This window comes from Oryza brachyantha, chromosome 2 (assembly GCF_000231095.2).
Source record: "Oryza brachyantha chromosome 2, ObraRS2, whole genome shotgun sequence".
Classification (NCBI taxonomy): domain Eukaryota; kingdom Viridiplantae; phylum Streptophyta; class Magnoliopsida; order Poales; family Poaceae; genus Oryza; species Oryza brachyantha.
Genome location: NC_023164.2, coordinates 14001563 through 14016637, shown reverse-complemented (window position 1 = coordinate 14016637; position 15075 = coordinate 14001563). Strand labels below are relative to the sequence as shown.

General features: G+C 42.1%; 1 protein-coding gene across 1 annotated transcript; it reads left to right on the top strand.

The window, feature by feature from the left end:
• Positions 1–760: 760 nt before the first annotated feature.
• On the top strand, positions 761–3419 carry LOC121053437 (fibroin heavy chain-like). Its single transcript, XM_040520312.1, has 2 exons — positions 761–972; positions 2582–3419. Exons 1-2 carry the CDS (start codon positions 769–771, stop codon positions 3155–3157), a joined length of 780 nt encoding a protein of 259 aa, XP_040376246.1. The 5' UTR covers positions 761–768; the 3' UTR covers positions 3158–3419.
• Positions 3420–15075: the final 11656 nt, after the last annotated feature.

Below are 15075 nucleotides of genomic sequence, written 5' to 3'. Positions count from 1 at the left end.
TTGTGAATTTTTTATCATGGTTTGTTTTACACATTTCGTTTTTGATTCGCTACGAGAGTATATAAAAGTTTTACCTGCAAATTATTTTTCGTTTGCAAAAACACGCTTTCGCTTATTCCTCTAAGGCCCTGTTCGTTTGGGAGGAGATAAGATAACTTACTCTGGCACAGAAAACGTAGTAATATATTAGTATATGATTAATTAATTATTAAAAAAATATAAAATAGATTAATATGATTTTTTAAAACAACTTTTCTATAGAAAATTTTTATAAAAAATATACCGTTTAATAGTTCAGGAAACGTGTGCGTTAAAAACGAGAGAAGTTAGATATCTTATGCAGGATGGTGAACGCAGCCTAAGAAGCGAAATGATGGGGGCCAATACCCCCTCCTCCAATCCCCCATGTGTGTTAACGAAAAGATCAACTCTAGAAAACCAAAGGCAACAGCCCCAGGAGGCGAGAGTGAGGAAGGAGGGCTAGGTTGGCATCAAAGCAATGGCAGTATATATAACAGTAGCAGTGGCTCCAACCAGGCGGCACGACCACCACCACCACCGCCACTGTGCACTCACGCGTCATACGCTACCACCACCACGGTTACCCCACGCGCAAGCGCAACGCACCACCGGCCACCGCGCGCGGCAGCAAAAGCGAGTTCCTTTCTGCTCCTCCTCGTCTTCCTCCTCCGACGACGCACCGCCCGTTTGGTTCTTGGGCGCGCCACTTTGGGGTCGGGAGGGGGGGAGGGGGTGGTGGTGGACTTGATGACTGCGCCAAACATCGAGATGATCGCCTCCTCGCTGCGGAACTGCTCCCTCAGCGGCGGGGGAGGAGGAGGAGGAGGGAGGAGGAGGGGCAGGCGCCACGCGGCGGCGGCGGAGGGGAGCGACGACAGCGAGGGGGTCACCGTGGAGCTCAACTCCGAGGTCGCCCTGCCCTACCACTGGGAGCAGTGCCTCGACATCCGGGTACGTACGTACACGCGCGCCATCTCTTCCACCTCCGCATACGCATACACGCGAATCCTCTCTCTCCGTTTCTTTTTGGCCCCCGATCGATCGGTTCTCGCCGCCGGCGATGGCGACGGGGGGATCGACGGCGACGACCTCGGCTCCCCCAATCATTTGGATATAAATGGCCAACAGTTTCCGAGGTAGGTGGATGGGTTTGGGGCTCGATTGGGATCAATCATTTGATCATTAATGGCGAAAGCGCGGCCGCTCGAACTGGAGAGAGAGAGAGAGAGAGAGAAGGAGATGGCCCTCTTCTGCTTGGCTCCCCTTCTCTCCCCCTCACCCTGCCCCCTCTCTCTTTTGTTCTCTTGTTCTTGGATCCTTGCCGCTCCATCTCGGATCCCTCTTTCCTTCCTCGCAACCAACTGCTTCCCGGAGATATTTGATATTTCAGGCGTCTTCTTTTTCTCAGTTTCTTTCAGATTTCATTTGCATTCTCTTGGGAGGGAGGAGTTGATGATGATGTTGACAAAGATTGAGGCCTTTTTCCCAACACTGGATTAAAAGAAACCATGGAAAAGATTCCAAAAGAGTCTTAAGATATCAATGCGTAGCTTCTTCTTCTTCAAATCTCGGCTGCTCTGGTTGGTTTCTGATCTAAGCGAGCATTCAGATCTGTGTTGCTTTCTAAATTTCTGACACGTCCCTGTAGATCCATTCCTTTTTGCTCTGTCTCTATCTGAGAAACTCTGGATTTCGCCATAGATTTCTTCTGGACCACAGTGCTCTGTTGTTGGTCTTGACTCTAATCCTAGTCACAGAGCTTTCTTAACGCCACTGCTGCTGATGATGATGATTCTCACCAAAGCGAAATCTTTCACTCCCATCTCCATAAAAAATATCTCCACTTTCAACAGAAAAAAATGACTGTACCAATGAAAATGTGACGCCGGAATCCAGTGTTCATCTCCACCTCTCCAGCAGCAGCAGAGTACACACACATGCAAAACATTCTTTTTTGTTTCAGTGGCCTTTCTTGAAGATAACATGCAATGCATTTGTAAGTATTTTGTGAAGTAGAAGTGTAGAACAGTTTTTTTTTTTGCGGGGCAAGTGTAGAACAGCTTTACTGAAGATCAGAGTTCCATTTCTCTGTTTTTGTTGGCTCCCTCTAGCAAAAGTGATAAAAGAGAACGTGGTGATGTTCTTGGTTGCTAACCCTGCCCTGTGATTTGCAAACAAACAAGAGGACAAAGAGAGTAGCAGCATTCATTACACATTCGATCCAGATTCTTTTCTCCCTCTCTGGTCTGCCAAGCAACTGTACTTAAGGCCATCAGTTATCAACCTTGTTTCACGGAAGCAACTGAATGCCACTGCATTAATTGTTCTTGCAGACACTGGCCAAAATGTACTTGCAGTTGCAGATTTCCTCCATCTTCTCCATGCATCATGCACATTGCTCACCACATTCTTTCAACACCATGCCATCATCATCTTCACCATTCGCAAGATTAGCTTGTGGTAGTTCGGTTTTGTTTGTTTCTTCTTCTTAAAAGATAAGTTTTTTTGTTTGATGTGTGAGTTTGTGCAATGTGCATGTCGATTGACGTTGGTGATGCAGACGGGGCAAGTGTACTACATCAACTGGGAGGACGGGACCCGGACGACCGTCGACCCGCGCTCGTCGTCGGCCTACTCGCCGTCGCCGACGTCGCGCTCGGCGTCGTCCACCTCCCACCGCCGCTGCGCGCGGGCGCGCCGCGCCGCCGCGGCGTCGACGACCACGTCGTCGGGGTACACCTCCGTGTCGTCCGTGGGCGCGGTCAACGCGTGGCGCGCGCACGACAGCGGGCACGCCGGCTACGGCTACGGCTACGGCTACGGCGCCGGCGCCTACGGGTACGGCTACGACGGCGGCGACGGCGACGACGAGGAGAGCAGCAGCAGCAGTAGCAGCAGCAGCGCGAGCAGCAGCCGGGGCTCCGCCGTCTCGTCCACGCTCTCTTCGTTCTCGCCGACCGACGAGTCGGCGTCCGGCGCCGGCAGCGGCTACGCCGTCGGCGACCACGGCCACGTCCTCGTCGCGGCCGGCTGCCGGGCGTGCTTCATGTACTTCATGGTGCCGAAGAGCGCCGACATGTGCCCCAAGTGCGGCAGCTCCGGCCTCCTCCACCTCAGCCGCAACGGCTACGTATGAGACGCCACCACCGCCCCCCGAGTCGTCGCCGGCGCCGGCGCCGCCGCTGAAGTCGAGCTCTGCAATTCACTAATTGTAGGGGGACCTTCTCGCAATTGTGCATCCTTTTCGCTGAGCCGATGACTAGCTATTAGAGAACTTCCAAAGAGAAAAAAAAGAGAAGAGTTTTTTGGTGAAAAGGTCCCCAAATTTCGCCATTATTACCTACATTGTACTCCGATGTATGGGAGGAGACCCATTTCTAGAATTCTTCTTTTCCTTCCATTGTTTCTTGGTTGTCTCCTCTTCTTCTTTTTTCTTTTTTCTTCTTGTTCACCAGTTTGGGATTAATCAGACACTAACCCCCTTTTTTTCTCCTCACATTTCATTCCCTTTCCCTTTTCAAGGATGAACATTTGTAACCCTAAATTTCCATTCTTGAGCTTAGCTGGAGCTGCTGCTGGGGCCATGCATGCATGCAAGCAAGCAAGCAACTAGTTAGTGCATTAAATTTGCAGGTTTTGTCTGGATTAGCAGCTGAGTGAGCTTGCTTTGGAAGTTGGCAGGGTGTCTAGTATCTGCCAACTGCATGCTGGCTGGATTTGTGGCTCGTTTGCTTTGGTAGAGAGATCACACATTCATTCATTCATTGATGCTTCCTGCATTACATTACATTGCATTGCATTGCGTGTTTGTATGTGATCTATGATCGATGTGCTGCTGGCCTGTTTGCTTCTGCCTGTGTGATATTCCTCTGGTGTGTGTGGCTTGGAAGCAAGTGCATGCATACATGTACACATGTATATATCACTAGTATGTTTGAATCATATATGCACATATATACAAACCGTGCTCTATGCTGGCTGGCCTGACGCTGGCTTTGTTGCTTTGCATCCTCCTTCCCCATTGTATTGTGCCCATCCGTATCTGACACCTGCACCCTGTCATACATGCATGTTCCCACATGAACAAAAGAAAAAGAAAAACAATAATAAATCAAACCCTTTGTGAAGAGGTTAAGAGGATAAGGGAGTGAGACAGAGAGAGATTGATTTGGTAGCTGGATTCTTGTTCTTCCAGTATCGAATCAAATTCCTCTTGCTTTCTTATCTTGTACTGCTGCTAGTATTTTCTTTTATTTATTAGCAAGCTGGGGGTTCACGTGATGTGGTTTTGTGTTTAGCATATGATTCTACCGGGACTGGAATGTTTGGTCTGGTGTTTGTTGTTTATCCTGTTCTTGTGGTTATGCCTGGTTAGTTAATCATAATCTTCTTTTTTGTCTCTGGTAGATGTAGTTTGCCAGCTGCCACTCATGCATTGCTCTGGAGTCTGGAGAAGGCAGCAGGGGTTTCAGTTTAGGCTAAACAAAAAAGGACCACTTAACATGCAAATTGGACACTGCATTTTTTTTTTCCTCTTAACATGCATGCACTTTGTACACTTTGCTTTTAATGTGCAGGGGATTCTAGAAGAAGCTAAGCACTCACTCTGGCTTCCCCTGCTCTGGATACTTAGTATGGGCATTTTCCCCTTGGCCTATATTATTTGCCTCCATCGCTTATCATTCGTCTTATAAATAATTGTAACTAAAATTTAAATTAAGCTTAATAGAGTTGATTTGGTCTTTGTCATCGTTTGATTTTTTATCAATTGATTTTAAGTCGTTAAAGATGCATAAAAATTTTACATGTAAAGTCATAGGTTAAATGACTTATAATCAGCATAAGTGATATGATGACGATGACAATGGTTTTGACTTTTGAGTAGTAATCCATATTCTTGTTTAAGTTTACAAACAAGGGATCCTCTGTGTTCCTAGGATCCTTGTTTCGGCAGCAACCGATGATCGATCAAGGTGGTTACATAAGGTGGTTACGTTGCACACGTACAGTGCTACTGGTATATCTCATCTTTTCGCTTATGTTTATGCTTATAAATTAAAATTTAAATTTTCAACATCTCATCTTTGTGTTTATGTTTATGTTTATAAGTCAAAATTTAAATTTTCAACCTTAAATTTAGAGTTGATTTTGGAGATTTATTCATCAAAATTTATTCTTCAGTATTGGATTTTAGATCGCTAAGAATATGTTTATATAAATTACTTTTGGCTACAAATATGTTGTTTGGCTTTTTCACAAATGCAGCCAGCTGATCTGCAGTGTGCAGTATGCCAGAGTGGCTAAGGAAAAATACAAGGTGGTGGTGAAGGAGAGTACACAAGTGTTGTTTGGCTCAAGTGGCGGAGGATCGGGACGGCTTGGCAAAATGCGATGGGGGTCAGGGTCTGGGGTCATCTCCTATACTCCTAGATCCGTGTCGGCCGCTTCAGAGAGTCCTCTTCAACGCCACGGTTGACTACCTGCAAGTAGGCATGTCTCTCATTGAGATCTTTATATGTAGCCTACTAATACTATGCAACACAGCCGTGATGGTAATTGGCAAGACGTGTGGAAATCACTGGCATCACGAATAAACCGGTGGTGGTACTTCTTCTTGTTGGGCATCAGTGTTAGCAAAGCGTTCGGTTTTCATGGGGATGATTGTGATTGTTTGTTTTTTCATTGAAAAAGTCAAACGATATATTTATAAATAAAACATAATTTATAAATAAAATTTTTATATACGTGTTCTTAACGATCTAAGAGATAAAGTTAGAAAATAAACTATAATGAAGAAATACCAAAATTAACTCTGTTGAAAATTTAAATTTTGGCTTATAAGCATAAGTAAAAAGATAAAAGTAATACCATGTGTTTTGTAGAAATCAATTGGTTTAAGCCAGTTTACGTACGAAGTTGACCGAAACTAATTGGTTTTTACAGCATTTTAGAAAACCACTAGGGAGTAGTAGTATTCACCTCAAAAACAAAAAACTAAACGTGGGTTGGCATAAGGGGTTCAACTGAGTTACTTTAGAAAAATCTAGCATATTGAGTTGTATCCGACTATAGTCCGTGGCATATGACTATGTCCTTTCGAAGATTAGGCAACTCCAATTTAGTGAAAATTCTCGATAGCCTTCACCAATATGACCAGCGACAACATCAAATTAGAGCAACATTTTCATTAGGTGTTGCTATTGTACATTAGTATTTCCTCATAAAATGGTATGATATATAGGCGGTATTTCTAATTAGTACCAGATTTGGTAACTCGGTACTGGCTAATACCTAACCGTACTAGACCCGATACCCCTGGTAACCGTTGGAATAAATGGGCTAGGCTTGATTTATTTTTAATAAATTCCAACTAACCCACAATTAATGTTATGGGGATCAATACCACACTAAAAAATTTAAGTGAATAGATCTCAACTTAAATAAAGAGCTACAAGAGAGCCCCTATTAACCAGTTGAGGTGTTTGGGGGGGGGGGGGGGGGGGGAGGGGGGCGGTCTGTCGTGCGCTGAGCCGACCCAGTTGGCCAAGGCGTGGCTGGCTTGTCGTCACTAACATTTTTCCATTCAAAATGCCTCATCTAGTACTGGAGCTTTATTTGGATATTATACTACTCTTATCTTAGTATTAAACATATTATTAGAAGCTTTAGTCCATGTTAGTGTATTCATGTTTACCACCATGCTAGGATTACATTCCTTTGTGAATGCTAATGATGCCTATGCTTATATCGTTAAAAGCATGCTCATGTTTAACACATCACTAGATCATTTAACTATATGCATATCATTTAGTATCTTATTTTTCTGGATTAAAATATGTCGATTTAGGACCATATTATCAATAGTAACATGTTCATACTTATGTGGTATCACGATAGATCTTGGCAAAATAAAGAAGGCAATAGTGTCAGTGATTGTGGGTGCAGGATCTCAAGAGACTACTCGAAAATGAAGGGAACACCTAGGAAGGGGAGGTGTTGGTGGTGGACTGCGGGGATGCCCAATGGGTTGTGTGGGAGGATCTGTAACCTCCGTGTGAGGCCATAGAGGTAGTGGGCATTGGACATGGAATTGTTAGATATCTACAAGTTGTACTCCACATCCTCGAACCCAACAAGAGACCCTTGGCATAACGACAACACAAGAATGGTTCGGTTTGTTAATCGGTCATTGCCTTGTCAATTGTTGGATTCATGGTCTCGCGGTTATAAGAGATCCTCAATGGCCCGTCATAATGGCAGCAAGGGTGGCAATACGACACCACTTGTGTCGTGACAGGCATGGCTGGCTTGGGAGCCCAACAAAAATAGTGGCGCCACTTGACAATTTCCTTTTATGTTGTAATTTATTGATTTGAAATAAAAAAATATTTTTTTCTGAGAAAGCAAATAAAATTTCAATGGCTAGGATTTGTTGTTTGCTCTTGCCACCCTATAGGTAAGGAGGAGCACCTTTAATACAGCCCATTGTTTATAACCTCAAATGACTATCATAAAATCATCCTAAATCCTAATCATCTGATAATCTCGTGACAAAAGAACACCACCTACGTCGAAGTCCTGAAATACATGTATTTGTGATCAGAGGGGGTAGCATGCAGCTTCAGGGATGACTGGCGTGCCACTGCCAGCCAGGAGGCCAAGAACGGTCAATCCTATCTACTGGAGTACTCCAATGCTTAAGACGGCACAGAAGCAGGGATAGTATTAATACAACCAAGCCGTGGATTTCACTCTTTTTAAGACCTGGAGCAAACGGACAAAAATGCCACACATCACAGAGCAGCAGTAGTAGTAGTAGCAACTCGGAGCAAACGCAGGCTAGCTGAGCTGAGCTGAAATCACTCGCAGCCAAGCCTGAAATCATACAAAAGCAACGGGCCGCAATGCAACAAACGCATGGAAACAAAATGGGCATACTTTTTAGAAGCCTGGGGGCATCCTAGCAAAGTACAGCTCAAAAATCCTGCAAGCAAACAAGCCGCTAGGCACAGGGGAGGGCATCCCCTCATCGTTCCATATATACTCCTGGATGATCCCGTCCACTATTAGCTAGCCCCTTCTGTCTTCGATATCTCCACGTTATTAATTGCATCCCAGAATTCCTTTTTGGCAGAAACATATGTGGGAATGGATATGTAGTTTTCGACTTGGAGAATTTTAACTTTGGTGTTGTTTTCAGCTACAACTCAGGCCGCGTTCGGCATCCCAAACTGCTAAACGGTGTATTTTTTTAAAAGTTTTTTATAGAAAATTGTTTTACAAAATCATATTAATTTATTTTATATTTTTTTAATAATTAATAATTAATTAATCATGTACTAATCTATTACTCTGTTTTTTGTACCGGGGTAATTTAACTTATCATCCTTCAAACGAACTCGGCCTCAGTATAAGCCACAATAGCTTATTAATAACAAAAAAATAACCAGAAAAACTTTTATACGTACGCTCTTAGTGATTTAAATCTAAATACTGAAAATAAATTACGACGAAAAAACTCCATAAAATTAACTTGCCATTTAAGTTTTACAATTTTAATTTTTCGAGCGGCTTACAGTAATCACTTGCCGGCACACGTTCAATGGTCAAAGCATATCCATACCACATGAATAGTCAGGTCTCTAACCTTGATCAGACTTGTACCAGAATTAAGCCCTTATTTCTCCCAAGTACGACGTGGAGGAATTAATCTTTTGTAGTACATGTGTTTTTCGATATATAGTAGTATATGCTTACAAAATCGCCTCTTTGTCCGCCGATTTTCTCCCTTTTGTTTGTTTCTGCCAAGGAAACAAAATACAGGGAGCCACACACAGTGGCACATATCCTACAAAAAAATGACACATCGATGTGAGAAACAACCAGTCACCCAGAGCAGAGGGACGTACCAACGAACGTACCACCAACACACATGGGAAGCTACTCCTTCCGTCCCAATATAAGTATATTTTAGACAAGGTAGAGTCAAATTAGTTAAAAACTAACTTAAACATCTCTTCTTAAATAAAGAAAATTATATGAAATGAAAGGTATGCACGTGTAAATAGATAGAGATTTTAATATGAGATGATTGATGTAACAACAACTACTCCTCCGTAAATACATTTTTGTTTCAAAAATTCAAATTTTAGAAATACACTTATTATACGACGGAGTTAACGGTAGGTACAGCAAGCTGGAGAGATGCACAAGATGCAAAACTAACATTGCAAGCACAGAGAGGTAAGAAGGTATAGCTGGCTTGGCTAAAAGATTTGGGAGTAGCAAATTGGTGTAGGATTTTAACAAGATATTGATCACAAAATATTGATGATGACAATGATGTTACAATTGGTTCACTTGTTGCTCTCCTTGCAAGCAAACAAGCAAAGGGAGGAAGGACAAAGAGGGAGGTGGCAAAGGAGGGGAGGGAGCAGGAAAGGTGAGACAGCGTTGTTCTCATCTGTGTCTCTGGGAAGGGAGGAATAAAGTGGTCATGATGCATGTGGTACTCACCTCTCCTCCTACTCCTACTCCTACTAGTAGTAGTACATTGGACAGAGAGAGAGAGGGAGAGGAGGTAGACAAGGGAACCTTTTGGTGGGTTTGGCAGAAGGGGAATCTGTGCAGGATGGGGGGGCCGGGGGCCAAAAGGACAGTGTTTTGGGGCTGTATGCCCAGCTGCGCTGCACCACCTACGACTGCAGCTGCTTGGCTAGCTAACAAGCCTATGCACAGCACCGGACGGACAGCATGCAACACCAAAACACTCCATCCGAGAGAGAGAGAGAGAGAGACTGAGGGTGGGTGAGTCTTTGTGTGAAGAAATGAAGTATATTAGCATTCCTAATTGCTAAGCATATAACTGCTTATGAGTAAACTAGCATGTTTGAATGTTATTTTAACACAAATATATATCTTGTGATATACTAATGGGCAAATGTTTTCTTACTTTACTTTTAGACTCTTGCCGTTTGCCTATTCGCTTATCAACCGCAGCCTTAAATTTAAGCCTAGATCAACTTAGAGTTATTTGTCCACCTACCTAGAAAAGACTGTCCTTCCATCGACCCCTCTTTGTTGTTGGTGACGGCTAGGAGAGGGGTCGGGATCCTTCCCCTCATAAAGTTAGTATAGATTAATATTGGTTTTCTTGTAATCAATCCCTCTTGTAGCTTGGGCCAATCCTATTTTGTATCCTTATCGGTGTTACGTTATGTATGTTAATTTGGTTGTGCTAGTTTTTAGAGGCAATGATCTTGGTGCTCCAGTGCTACAGATTAGACATATCAATGACGCCGATGATTTCTTTACCACAAAGTTGTTGAATTTTGTGGTGGTTAGTCGCTCTTACTCTGCGGGCATCAGAATGCATCATATTTGAGTCCATATGGGTTGATCTAGTCGACTGTATGCCAAAAAGGTTGGACTTGGCTAGGCAGTTGTTGTTGTGACTTTTGTGCCGGTAGCAGTCGTGATTCTCATGCCAGTGGTAGCTCCTAAGATGGCGATGGCTCACACGACGATTGTCATGCCCTCATGATGATGACCAAGATAGCGGCCATGGTCTCTATGGTTGTGTCCATGCCTCCCTTGATGGCAGTCGTGCCTCCTAGGGTGGTGGCTCTCCTGTGATGTCTGCCAAGTTAAGCTATTCAAAACCCGGGCCGGTCTTTGGGCCAAGCCTGCAAAAAGCCAAGCCAAAAAGCCTAGGCTGAGCCCGACACTTCTCAGTCCGGCCCTGAATTTTTTGGGTTTTCAGGGCTTGAACATCTAGGCTCGGGCCTGAGCCGGTACATGGTTAGGTTGGCCTAAAGTTATGCAAATCTACTACCAAGACAGCAGAGGTTGTGGCTCCCGTGATGACCATCACAGCTTCGATGGTGATGGCGTGTTATTGGTCATTAATTTATCTTCCTTTCTTTGCTTTCAGCGGTATCCATGCTGAGCTTCATTTAGGTTGAGCCGATAACACCAATATTCAATTTGGTAGGACAATTCATAGCAACACTTTGTTTAGTTGTGAAGCTCATACAAAGTCCACAACTCATCAGCGAACCTCAAATTGTGCATCATCTGGCCCTACATTTAGCTACAATTCCATATTTTGAAGAAAATTGATGAACTTTTGGAATTTGAAGTTCAACTGAAAAATACATAACGTAAGTGGCGTTTACAATGAACTAAAACTGATGAAGAATATCTCGGGAAAATATTCCATAAATCCAAGAAATACTTCCCATACCAATTCACAAGTTTTATTTTGGAAGCTTTCTCAAAGTCTCAACCAAATGGAAAATATAAAAATCACAAAGTTTCAACAAACCGAAGTTTCAAACTATTCAGATTTTGATCCCTTAGTATAAGATTTCCATTGAATATGCATCCAAATGACATTGTATGTTTTGTGAAGATTGCAATCTCTCCCCTCTGTCATGAAGCGGAGGTCTCTTTCATGATTTGAATTTATTATTAGAAGTAATTATGACATAATGATAATTTATTTGATCTTAAATGCATTATTAATTACAGAATTATACATGTGAAATATTTGCATTATTATTAAAATAATTGAATTTATTTGTATTATTTACGTTAGAATTTGTTTCAATTTATGTCATTGACTAGTGGGCCTAGGTGGTATCAGCTTAGGTGGGTTCCTAAGACGCCCACATGTAAAGACTCATATCACAAGTGGACTCACAAGCCGCCCACCTGTAAATACTCCTAGAGTAGGCGGGCTCTTAAGTTGGCACCTCTAATGATCCTGCCCTATATATACCGATGGTGAGGAGTCTTGAAAAATTTTAGGAGTCCCACGAGCACAAACATCTTGAAGAGCTGCCAAAATATTTTGGAGCTCAGTCACTACCCACTAGTTGCCGACACCTCCACTGCCAGCTGTTGTGCCCCTCATCGCCCGCTACCCTTACCGAATCCACCATCAATATCCATCCTACCGAGAGAATTTATTTCTTATTGTCTTGATGTTCTTTGATGTTCATGTGTTGATCTATGTACATGTGTTGTTGATATGTGAGTTTGATCATGGATATGGTTGCAGATCTACATGTGTTGGAAGTGCTCGCCATTCTCGGATGTTAGAACGTATCGACTTATTGGATATGGTTGTTCATTTTGTTTGAACCAATATATGGATTATAGATATATTTATTATGGTGAAGAATATGTAGTTTAGAACTTAATTTGTGTAGACTATTGCAATTTGATTAATTGGAAGAATTTATAGTTTCTGATATAAACCAAAAAATCCTCATTTTGCATGACGAAACGGTGTGTTTCGCACAAAACCGACCGTTTTTCCATGTGAAATAAGTGTATTTCACATGAAACTGAAAGTGCACCTAGGCTCCGAAATTTGTTTAGTGATTAATGACAATCAATTGACAAGGACTAATGTTTATGTGAGATTGTGAAGGATAAGATTAGTCCTCATGAAGGTGAGATAGCCCATGGCAAATGGTAAGACTACATGAATGGAATTTGAGTACCGGTGGGAAGGGGCTGAAGCAAATCACTCGAAGTTCCCACATGATGCCTTCATGTCTGGAGAGGAAGACAAGATTTGGATATATCGAGTGCCAGGAACTTTATGATATGTATAAATTGGGAAGGATGGAAATCAATATCGTCATTCTCTGGTGCCTATAAGTGCGAAGAACACTATTCATTGTACACTCTCTACCAAGAGAAAAAGTCTATTTTGCTACCCAAACTAATTGATTATACCAGTTAACCCCTTAAACTATTTTCGGCCCATTTTACCCCTAAACTATTGAAAATAGTTCACTTCACTACTTCATAATGTTTCTCTTTATTGCTCTTGTTAATACAAGTTGTATTTTAAGCTGAATTTTTTGGAGCTGTAGATGACACAACTACCAAAGTTTAAAAATATTTTACTTTTTCTTGACAATTTGCTTGAACGTATAAAATTTTGATGGTTAAATCAATCTAAGGTGCCTCCAACCTATATAAGCATTTTAAAAATTCTAAAAGATTAGCGAGATATAAGTTGTCATGCATCTATCGTCCTAACAAAATTTCAGGGCAAATTATGATGATACATGCACCTGAAATTTTATTAGGATGAAATTGTAAAAGATTTTCTTCATCTATCTCACACATGATGAAGTGACATATAGAGAGAAAACTAAAAATAGAAGTAGCTTTAGAGAGTAAAGTGAACAATTTTCAATGGTTTGGGGTGTAAAATGAGCTAAAAATATAGTTTAGGGCGCTGTGCTCTAATAAAATAGTTCGGGTGGGAGGAGGAAAATAGACTTTTTTCCTCTACAATTTAATATACTTGTTCAATTTCATTGTTCACGGTAGGTCTCAATACCAACATGCAGAGTGCACGAGTCATCCTATTGGATTCCTAAATTTATTTAGAATTGCCTACATATAACACATGATTGTGCTCAAGCCCAACAGCAAGGCACTAAAGGGCAAGACAAAAGAGGGGAATGTTGTGCATTGAGAGGCCGCACCTCTTGAAAAGGAAAGAGATGGCAACATGCATAATGCACACACTTCTAGCTTAAAGGACAATGAAGTCGTATTGATACCGTATAACTTTGAGTAAGTCACTGTTCACGCTGAAAATAACAATCAGCGGTCACACACGTAGGCCTAGGAGTCAATCTTAGACAGCTCCAGTGTAGAACCTAAATCTTAGGATGCGCGGGCATGCCAGTCAGTTTGATCCTGGAGCTGACAAGATAAACAGTAAAGCAAGCCGATCGGCTATCGAGCCGATAGGTGACTAATAATCCAATCGAACGGGTGTTGATGCTGCAACGGTTAGCCGATAGGCAAAGCAATCGCCTGTAAAAAGCTTGGATCGGCTAGAAACTCGATAGAAATAGACTTGAATTAAATATTAGACGAACATAATCCGCCAAGACACTTATTAATCTTAGTCGATCGGACAAGCCCCTATAACCAGATCGAACTAGACATACAGAGATTGGACTTAACCAAGACAGTATGCAGTCAAGCACGATATGATTATAGGAAACATGAAGATCAATAAGGCTAATAAATAAACCGACGAATTACTTGGAATAAACAATTAATCATATGTTACGATCGGCTAAAACCAATTTACATGTAATTCTCATAAGTCGATGCAACATAAATAACTGTCGATCTTAACTAAATCAAGCCGATTGGTATGGAAATAATGCAGTAAGGCAATCGGCTACTCTATTGATGTAAATACGATAAGCATGTAAATCGGCACAAATCATCGGCTATAGACGGCGGACAAAAAACCAAGATCTATAAAATACCTAGCCCAGATTGATAAGAATAATCATAGAAGATCGGACCAACTGAGACAGTTCAATAATAGACCTAGCAATGTCAGGCTAGATACTAAACAGATCTAGATTGTAATCAAGCCAACGAGCCGATGACTGGTAACTTATCGGCTGGTACTCCGATAAAACAATGAGTAAAATATATCAATCTGATATATACTATCTGACAAACACAATCTACTAGATCGGACCTAACCGAGACAGTACTATATTGAAACTGATACGATAACTAGCAATTGCGCAACTAGATTAGAAGATCAAACCGAACCAAGACAGTTCTAATCTAGCTGACCGATTACCGTGGCCCGGTGGAACGTAGGACTTACCCCTTCGTCGGAGATCGAGACGATGCAGCCCCACGTTAGGTGCCAAGTTCCGCCGGAGTTGAAACCTCGGAAGAGGCTGGCGATGCGCCGAAAGTATTTGATCTAATTGATGTGTAGATGATTTACAATGACCCCAGGCATACATATTTATACCCTTGGATTGATGCTAGGTCGTGTTGGACACGGCATACAACTCCTAATAGATAAAAAGAAATAACAAACTAGTCTTATACGGACTCTATCTCTAACTCCTATTGGATAAAACACACACAATTCCCGATCGGACTCTAATCTCTTAGAGATAAAATAAAATCCTAACTAACTCTAATTAACAGATAAATTTATGCCGCCCATGCCTTGGTCTTCACGATTCCCTGTCG